Genomic DNA, 10,696 nt, shown 5'->3' with positions numbered 1-10,696 from the left:
GACAGCCAAAATGGAGCTGGGGGGGTGCATTTTCTTTGGCAGAGGCACCATGGGCCGATCCTTTCCTGATTCCAGTCCAGCCCCTCAGGGCAGATCTAAGCAACCTGCAGGCCAGATTCAGCCCATGAGCCTTGAGTTCGACACCTCTGTCCTAGTGGGAAAACATATGTTGTAAGTCAAGAAATATTATAAAGTGTACTCTACCCAGGGGTCGGTTCCAGCTGCCACTACTGCCAGTTCACTCAGGGACTGCGCATGCGCAGTGCAAGAAAAATTGTTCTGCACATGCTCAGAAGGCAAAAACAAGATGTCGGCTCCTACGGCACCATCAAGAGAACTGATTCGGGGGCGTGGCAGGCCTGGGTCTCTGCCGGTTCCCACCACACAGGCCGCCAAGTTACTACCGGTTCGGCCGTACCAGGCAAAACTGGTAGGAACCCACCTCTGACTCTACCTCTATACGTAGAAGCAGAGGTAGACACATAACGTACATAGATTTTATAGGTAGAAGTAATTCAGAGAAAAGACAGGTTTGTGTTCTGACCTCCCTCCATTCGGTGAGTCACGCCGACACAAGATTACTGCTATACAATTTATTTACAGTAAATTAACACACCGACAAAACTTTGGCAGCAACCCAGACTTCCACAGATAAGAAATACACACAAGAGCTTCTCCAGCTTTAGTATAATAGTTGAGTCCTGCAAACAGCCTCCTCCCAAAGTCTCTTCTTATATACTCTCTTGGGAGGAACCTAATCATAACCACCCGGCCCCAATTATCTTCTATATGTCCGTAGTTACTGTCGGCGCTTATCTACCCGTCTTTGCCTGGCATCCGGGACCAACTCCCTTAGCTCCTCCCCACTGCTCCAGGGCCTGACGTCAGGGACAAACTCCCTTTGGCTTTCACCACTGCTCCATGCCTCAAGCACCTCCTGGTGGCCAACCAGCCTCTCTGGTCCCTGCTGGGAGTGTGAAACCTGTCCAGGGTCCTCCGCATCTTCCAGAGCCGACTCATGGGGCCCCTTGCTGTTGGAGTCTGGTGGCAGCTCCAACGGCTCCTGCTGGGCCACAACAGGTTTGTGTATGTGTGTTTGTATGTGTGAGAATGTATGTATGGACAGAAAGAGAAATGATACAGATTGTGACATAGACCTGATTCTCCTCAAGATTAATTAGCTTTCTTAAATTGGCATGGGTAGATCCCAACCCTTTGAGGCCTACCAAGAAGTCCTTGAGGTATGTTGAAGAAAGTCAGAAGAAAAATACAATATTACGCAAACTCCGTGAACAAAATCTATATCCATGTTAGATTTACTTAATATTATTTCAGAATTGGCATGTTTGCTGGGAAGAAGATATGCTGCTTGGTTTTGTTGTAAAACTTGTTTGGCACTGAACCTGGACAATATTTTTAATGCTGGATTAGTGGATGAGATCATCTTTATATTCAGGTGTTTTGAAAAATAACATACATACATACATACATACATACACACATGTACACGTACACGTACACGTACACATACACATACACATACACATACACATACACATACACATACACATACACATACACATACACATACACATACACATACACATACACATATAGTGTTCAGACCATTTATTCCAAAAATAGCTCCAAAAATAATTTTTGACTTGGTAGGATACAAGGAAGTCAACCATTGGGTTTCCAGCTCAGCTTGGCTGATGAAGCGTGACAAAAATATCAGCTTCTGTTTGTACCCAGATGTGAAAAGAAGGAAATCTAGAAAGCATTTGGCTGACTCTTAACTCTCTTCAAATGAGGAAGTGAAAGCAACCATGGAAAGAGGGGAGGAAAACCCATCAAGAAGATATGTTGGGTCCTTCTACAAGATTTTGGGCAGTGACACTTCCAAATTCAGTCATTGTGCTACTTGAGCAGTAGTAGGTGGCAGAATCTTCTACTTTTAGTGCATCTATCCTTAGTTGTGCTGTCGAACCGTCGGTGGAAGGGGTAACACGGCCCTTAAATTCATTAGCAGTGTACGTGGTATATCCAGACCTGAAGGATGTGATAAAAACAAGGCATTCGCCATTATATTGACGAATCCAGCTCAGATGGTGGTCGTTGATATTATATCCTGACACTGTACAAGTCAGAGTAATGGATCTTCCTGGAAGTACCAATGCTTCTGGAGGCTGGGTCATAGTAACAGTGGCAGAAACACCTGTTAAAAAAGAACAGCACAAGGACATTAAAAGGTTACGAATGCAGAAGGATAACACCATTTTCCTGGGGGAAATGGGGGAACATGTCCCACGCTCCCCACATGAACCTGCCAGCCATGCAAAAAGGTCACACGGAGGCCACTCCCACTAACCTAGCTACCACGTTTCTTCTCTTAGTGACAGCCACAAAAAGAGTTACAGGCCCAGTGATGCTCAGGGTGACAAGAGTGTGCTAGAAACAGAGAGAGAACTTCCAGCCGTCTTTGGATCAGCTGATCCATGGGCCATGGGCCGAGGTTAAGGGGCCTCCTGCACCTCAAAAATAAGACCTCCCCAAAAATAAGGCCAAGCACTTCTTTTGGGGGAGGGTCAAAAGAAAATAAGACCCTGTCTTATTTTCGGGGAAACAAAGTATATTAAACTAACCAAATGAAACATATTTACTCACCAGTCAAGAAGAGCAAAAGGGTAAGGCTAATATAATTGAAGTATTTCATAATGTCAGGTGGATCTTTCCTTCGAATTTGGGGACTTAAGATCATCTATTTGAACAATTGGATAGTTTTGACAGCTAATTCGTATATAACCCATGAGATGCAAATTAGTTTGCATTTCAGAAATGTTCTTCCTCCTCTCATTTGAATTTTGTATCCGTCTCTCTACTTATATTGCAATTTTTTTCTCATATTAGTGCAGAAGCAAGAACTTCATGATGTTAATTGTTGGCTATAATTTCCTTCTATTACTTATTATATTCCATGTCCCCCCCTCTCCACAATTTCTCATCTGGTCCAGCCTTCTAATGTTATATTTATTGGCACTTGCCACTGGCAAGATTGGCAGAAATGTTCAGCAATATGTCCACCAAATGTTGGCAGTGTAATCAGACTCCAGGTACTTATTATCACATGTGGTGGAAAATATTGGACAAAAATACATACTTGGTTGGAAAAGATGATCAAGCAACATATAGATCTGAAACCAGAAATAGTGTTGTTGGATATAATGCCAACAGGGCTATGATAAAGGTAAAGGTTCCCCTTGCATATATGTGCTAGTCGTTCCTGACTCTAGGGAGTGGTGCTCATCTCCGTTTCAAAGCCGAAGAGCCAGCGCTGTCTGAAGACATCTCCGTGGTCATGTGGCCAGCATGACTAAATGCTGAATGTGCACAGAACACTGTTACCTTCTGTTCTTTTTTAAAAAAAAAAAAAAATTTAAAAAAGATTTTATTGGTAAAAAGAAAATACAACATCCATAACTTGTAAAAAACAATACAACTACATTTCGAGATATTCCCATACTATCAAATCATTATAAACATCAAAGGTTAGGTATCTTATTCCTTCCCTCCCTCTTCTCTTCCCTCATTTCTTCTTTTCCATACCCTTTTCTTCCCTCCCCCCCTTACTTCCTTCTCCCCTGCCTTCCCTCCTTTCTTTTCTCCTTTCCTCCTTTCCTTCCCCCTCCTTTCCCTCCCTCGGTCCCCCCCTCCTTCTCACATACCTTTCCTCCTTCCCTGCCTCTTTCCCTCCTCCTTCCTTTTCTCTTAATCTCCCTCCTTTCCTCCCTCCTTCCTTCCTTCCTTTCAACTCTCCTTCTCTCTTTCTTTCCCTCCCTCTTTCCCTCTTTACTACCCTCTTCTCTTCCCTCCCTCCTTCCTCCCCCAGTTTCTTCTCTTTCTTCTCTCCTTCTTCCTTCCCACCTTCTTTCCCTTCTCTTCTTTCTCTTCCTCCTCTTTATCCTTCCCCCCTTCTTCTGCCTTTCCTATTCCTCTCCTTTCTCCTCTCCATCCTGACTTCCCTACTGTCCTCCTTCCCTCCCTTCTAACCTTTGTTACATTTGCATATTTCCTCTGCTGAGGACAACCTGGTTCTCTTTTCCTTTCCTTGCTTGAAGAGGCAAGGATGTTACCTTCTGTTCTGACCCCCTCCTCCGTCCAGTAACAAAAGCCGAGACAAGCTTAACTAGAATGTCCTTTAATAGCAAAACCAAAATCCCGGTGGCTGAAAGCCAAGCAAACAAACAGATAAGGACCTTGGCAGCAACTCAGACAAACCTTGACAGCAACTCAGACAAACCTTGGCAGCAATCCAGCCTGCCAAGTTAGTTACAACAGTTCTCATTAGTCAATGTGTTGACTTCTGCAAGAGGGCCGTGTGTATAAGCAGTCTTTTTTGTAGTCTGGAGAGGAGTCTAATGACCACCAGCTGAGCACAATTACCTCCTGTAATTGCGTAATTGTTCCTGATGCCTAGTAGCTCTTCGATGGCGTGCATCCAGGAACAACTCACTGCTGGCTTCTGGATCACTCTCCCTTATCTCCTCCCCACTAGTCCAAGGCTCAGGTGCCACCTGGTGGCCAATCAGTCTCTCTGCGCCCTGCTTTGAGTCGGAACCCTGTCCAGGGTCCTCCACATCCTCCAGAGTCAACTCATAGGGCCCCTTGCTGTTGGAGTCTCGTGGCAGCTCCAATGGCACCTGCTGGACCACAACACCTTCCCACCAAAGGTGGTTCCTATTTTTCTACTTGGATTTTTATGTGCTTTCAAAATGCTAGATTGTTAGAAGCTGGGACAAGCAATGGGGGCTCACTCCATTACGTGTCATTAGGAATAAAGGGACTATTTAAATATAGTTTCACATGTATTGGCAACAGCAAGAATTGTATTTGCACAATATTGGAAAAATGAGAACACTCCCTTAGATGAGGACGTAATTCGGAAAATATTAGACTGTGCAGAGATGGACAGATTGACATTAAAAATAAAGGACAAGGAAGAATATTACTTAACATGGAATAGACTTCATGAGGGGTTAGATGTAAGAGGTAGAAGTTAGATGAAGACAGATTATTGCTATGTATGGATTAAAAATAAAGGTGGTTTATAATTATAAATATGTTGATATAACTAAAAGAAGTACAAATAAGCCAATATAAAGAGAAATCTAGTTAAAATTATTCTGTTACACTATTATTATCCTTATTAGTATATGTGTTAATATTTCTTTTTGTTCTTTGTTTGCTTTCTTGCAAATGATATGCCCTGACAATACACTGTATTCCAAATATTTATGAATAAAAAGAAAATAATAATAATAATAAAAATAATTTTATATTTATAGGTGTATATATGTAAACTAAATGAAAGCTTTTTTTTTAAAAAAAAGAAAGACTAAAATACAAGTTCCCATCAATGTGCAAATGACCGACTGTTTATTGAAGTTAGGATGGTGTTGACAAAAATCTGATCTTGGTGCTTAAGACTAGTCCTTGAATTCATGAGTGTCACATGGTATGATCAAAGTTCAGGCAACAGGTATTTATGTATAAAAACAATGCATTTATGACAATTGCAGCATCTCAGGCCATAGAATCAGTATTTGTGATTTTTTTCACACCTGGCTTGCAAAGTCAACAAGGAAATCTGTTCTGTCTCCCCTCGTTAACAGACGACAGGCAGACAAACGTAAAAGGAACTCTCTTTATCAGTTCTCGGCTCAGACTGGCTGCGAGCCCAAAAATAACATAAATAAAGTCTCTGACGAGATTACAAAATACGAAACAAAAACTCTTACAAGCAATGCACTTCTCCAAGTGTATTCTTGAATCAGGGTTACAGAAAACAAAGCACTTCTCCAAGTGTATCTTACATAAACCACAACCAATGATCAATCAATGTTGAACGAACCAAGGAACATTGACTCCTGCATCCAGGGCGTGGTACCATCCGTCCTTTTATCACCAGAATACGCCACTAATGAGCCCCAGCTGCATTGGTCATCTTGCATCCTGAAAAGACTCACAGAAGACGTCTGCTGAGTCACAACAGAAATCCAAATTCACTTAACAATCAGGTGATTCAGTTAACACGTTTATCACTTCAGCTAATGTACTTCCTGATTCATAAATTGAAGGTGATGAAGAAGAGAAAGAAGAAAGGGAGGAGGAGAAAGAGGAGGGGTGAAGCAGGAGAAGTAGGGGAACAGGGGATGGAGAGTTGGAAGGAGGAAGGAGGGGAAGGAGGAGTGGGAGAAGGAGGAGGAAGAGAGGGAGGGGCAGAGGTGGCAGACAGGGAAGAAGAAGAGGAGGAGGAGGAGGAGGAGGAGGAGGAGGAGAAGGAGAAGTAGTTCCACATTGTTACTACAGATGTTAAATCCATGAAGTGACTAGAGATTGATCTTTAATTTGAAAGAACCTCAATGCTCCTATATTCATTTAGGGGATTTTGTGACTAATATCACAGTAGTTGTGTTGAAGGGAAAAGACTACAGGCCAACACGATTTCTCCATCCTTCTGTCATAACCAAAGGATAGCCCAGTATTTGAGAACCCCCCCCCCCCCCTTTATTTATGACTCAAACTGTGTTCAGTGAACTCTCTTTGAAGTAGACCCAGAAAGAAAGGGGAAGTGGAAGACCCCCTTGTTGTTAAGAAATATACTGCTGAATACTTGTACTCTCAGAAGGGATTTGGTACAGAGGAAAGATTGCCCTGTGTCATTGTGAGGAAATCCTCTTGCGCAATAATAGATAGCCGTATCCTCAGCTGTTACACCGTCGATCCTGAGTTTGCTTGTAGAGCCCGTAGTGAAAAGGGCCACCCGTCCTTTAAATTTATTAACAATAATGATGGGATCTCTAGGCCTGAAGCCACCTATGTAAGCAAGTCCTGTGTTAGCGGGTTGAGTTGTCCAATGTATATGATGTCGGTTAATATCATATCCAGAAGCCAAGCATTCTAGAGTTACAGAAGTTCCTGGAACTGCCGTTGCTGCCATGGGTTGACTTAAAGTAGGGGATTCCAAAGAACCTGCTAATAGAAATGTAAGATTAAAAACAAGGAAACAAGGGGTTTTGTTTTAAGTTTTAAATATTTTTAATTTTCCATGTAGTCATCTTTTTTTCCCCTCCTATGCACTCTGGATTTTGGCACGTCATTAAAAATCATGTGTTAATTCCATATACTTTTTTTCCATATGAAAAAAGGCTACTGTATATTGGAAGAGATTTTTGGATTAGGAGAAAAAAAAACATCTTCCCACATTCCTACACAGGTTTCTATGGCCGCTGTCACAGAACCTGTGCTACAAGGCTGTGGTAATTCCACTGAGCAAATAAAAGTTTCAGTTGAGAACTATGGAATCCAAATTCAGAATTTCACAGATGTTATAGATGTATAGACTGTTTAAAGGTAAAGGTTCCCCTTGCACATACAGTATGTGCTAATCGTTCCTGACTCTAGGGGGCGCTGCTCATCTCCGTTTCAAAGCCGAAGAGCCAGCGCTGTCCGAAGACATCTCCATGGTCATGTGGCCAGCCTGACTAAATGCCGAAGGTGTACAGAACGCTGTTACCTTCCCACCAAAGGTGGTTCCTATTTTTCTACTTGCATTTTTACATGCTTTCGAACTGCTAAGTTGGCAGAAGCTGGGACAAATAATGGGAGCTCACTCCATGACGCGGCTCTAGGGATTCAAACCGCCGAATTGTTGACCTTTCTAATCAACAAGCTCAGTGTCTCAGCCACTGAGCCACCATATCCCTGCATAGATTGTTTAGGATAGTTCAAAATTAAAATGGTAAAATCCAAGCACCGCCTGAAGGACTCAGAAGGAGGTTAATCCTATCACAGCCATCTGCCGTTCTGCTCCAAAATTATGTATTTCAGAGGAACATCAGGAAATATCTTCATAATTAACATTGAATACATTTAATGAAAAAAGTTAATCTTTGGTTGTGATTCTCCTTCTTCGGAATTAGTGATGTTCCATCTCATATCTCTTTGGGGTAGCTCTACACAATACCTGTAGTTGTTACTCACCAGGCAAACATAGAAGAAGGAGGTAAATGTATGGAAACCAGCCCATCATGTAATATCAGATCCGTATTTGCCTTGGGTTCACATTGCAAGGGTGACATATTTACAATGGCCACCTCAGTTGAGCATTTGCATGTTCTCACATACTCCAGGATGAGCAAATAATTTTGCATTTCAGAAATTTCCCTTCTTTTCTTGGTTCCTGCCTATCCCCTGAGGGAAGTCAGTCCTCCTAGAAGAATGGAATATTTTGAGAAATATTTAGAAAGGCAGAATATTATATTTGCCCTAAAAGAGTAATGGAAATCTTAAGGGAGACAGAAACTCAGAGCTTCAGCTCTCTGTCCTGAGAAGATATTTGGTGCCCATTAAGAAAGTCTGGGCCAGCCTATCTACAGAAGAAAAGACCTTCAGCTCCAAAATGATGGGATTATCCTTCAGGGAAAAGTCATTCAGCCACAATAGAAATTGCACAACAAACCCAGCCATTGTCCAAGCTTCAACCAAGCTTGATTCAGAAAACCTACAATGTTAGCTGTCACCTCTACAGCAGTCAATCGCTTGCACAGGAACAAGAAGCTCAAGGGAAAGGCCCAAGAGAGGGTATAAATAACCCTCACTCTCCACTCCACGTGGTCAGCTGCCCAGGACTTCAAACCCATGTGGTCCTGTTCATCAGTAAACCATCTTTTCATTCAGCCTCCATGTTTCCAGTGTCTTTCTCCCCACTTGGAACTGAACCAGATGGAGATTTCTTTCAACAACATGACTGAAGAGAAGGGACCTGGAGTGTGTCGACTTTATGTGATCTCTTAGGATGGACAAATATCCACAGGGAATCCCATAAATTATTTAACGGTGTGTCATATATGTCTATAAAAGTGATTGACAGCACTTTGAATTGCATTAGAAGAAAACCAAGACTGAGTGTAGCTTGTACAATAAAGTGTTGTGGTCTGCCGGTGGCCTGCGGAGTCGGACAGTGAGGAGGTTGGGGAGGAACACGGGTCAGTCCTGGAGTCTGAAGATGGCTCGAACAAGGGCTCTGCATCAGAGGCAGAGAGGGGGCCAGGTCATCTGCCAGTTATGTGCTCCCTCCAGAGCCTCCAGAGTCGGAAATCAGCGAGGCAGAGAAACAATGGGAGCCTGTTCCCAGTTCGCCCATGCAACCAGAAGGCAAGAAAAGTTAAGAGAAAAGGGTCAACTTGTGAGTAAGGCTTGGAGATGATTGGCCCCTCCCATAAGACATAAAGGAGGAGCAAAGGCCCATGAGCCTTTGCATGAAGCAACTTTGTTCGTTCTGGTCAGTTTAAAGTCTGAAGCTCTGTGGTGACCCTGTGCTCCTTGTGGCCTTGCAAAGCTAATATCCAATTAGGTCTTTGGCAGTGTTTCAAAGGAGATATCAGCCTTATCCCGAAAGACTTTGGCAGACTTCTGTCAGACTCTTTACAAACTATTTGTGACTCATTACGGGCTGTGAATGAACATAATTCACAGCTGTTGAAATAAAAAGAGGCTTTTGGGGACTAAGTGTGTGCTTTTAACTGTCTCAGGAAGCCTAGGTCAGAACACAGAAGTCTAAAAGAGCTTATTCTACAACCAACCAACACTGTGCAAGCCATCACATTCTGGATCAATTGTAACTTCTGGGTGAGTTTCAAGGGCAGAGCCATACAGAGTACATTGAAGTAATCTAACCAGGAAGGGAGTGGCTGTTAGCAAGACCTTCCAATCCAAGCAAGGGCGCAAGTGGCACAAAAAATACATCTGCATCTTAGCGTTAAACTTTCCAGAAACCTTAGTAAAAGGAAACATTAATAGACTGCTACTAGGATGAGTCATAGGCCAACTATAAATTCACAACTGGAAATTGAATATGACCATGGCTTTATCTAGCTCTCAATTTATAGGTCTGAATATATATATTTATACCATTAAAACCATTCTAGTTTACTTGTTTACTTGACTCACAATCATTTTTGTGAATTCCAGAGATGCTATTTGATGCAAGAGTGCAGTATTACAGGCTACCTCTGCTGACTGCCAGCTGCCTGCAATTTGTCAGTTCGAATCTCACCAGGATCAAGGTTGATTCAGCCTTCCATCCTTCCAAGGTGGGTAAATTGAGGGCCCAAATTGTTGAGCCGAGGTGGCGCAGTGGTTAGGGTGCAATACTGCAGGACACTTCAGCTGACTGTTATCTGCAGTTCAGCAGTTCTAATCTCACTGGCTCAAGGTTGACTCAGCCTTCCATCCTTCCGAGGTGGGTGAAATGAGGACCCAGACTGTGGGGGGAACATGCTGACTCTGTAAACTGCTTAGAGAGGGCTGAAAGCCCTATGAAGCGGTATATAAGTCTAACTGCTATTACTATTGCTATTGGGGGCAATAGGCTGACTCTGTAAGTCGCTTAGAGAGGGCTGTAAAAACATTGTAAAGAGGCACATAAGTCTAAGTGCCATTGCTATCTGGTGTGTTTTAAGACCTAGTGATGTTTGTTGTTTCCCTTTAGCAATTTAGGGACCTTTGGCTACTCACATTCCAAAAAAAATGAAGAAGTAGAAAAAGATTTATATCACTTTGGTAATACTATGAAGATAACCCATTCATAATCACCATCAAATTCCATTACTTATCCTGTGAAATGAATGGCTGG

At 42.6% G+C, this 10,696-nt stretch overlaps 1 gene segment (V, D, J or C); it reads right to left on the bottom strand.

Moving 5' to 3' along the window:
- Positions 1-1,853: 1,853 nt before the first annotated feature.
- On the bottom strand, positions 1,854-2,716 carry LOC116521910. The segment is given in 2 exon segments: positions 1,854-2,218; positions 2,668-2,716. Coding segments are annotated over 2 exon segments (414 nt in total).
- Between the last annotated feature and the right edge of the window lie 7,980 nt (positions 2,717-10,696).

The sequence above is a fragment of the Thamnophis elegans genome, chromosome Z, assembly GCF_009769535.1.
Source record: "Thamnophis elegans isolate rThaEle1 chromosome Z, rThaEle1.pri, whole genome shotgun sequence".
Taxonomy (NCBI): Eukaryota; Metazoa; Chordata; class Lepidosauria; order Squamata; family Colubridae; genus Thamnophis; species Thamnophis elegans.
Note: the sequence above shows the minus strand (reverse complement) of the source record. Positions and strands in the feature narration are given on the sequence as shown.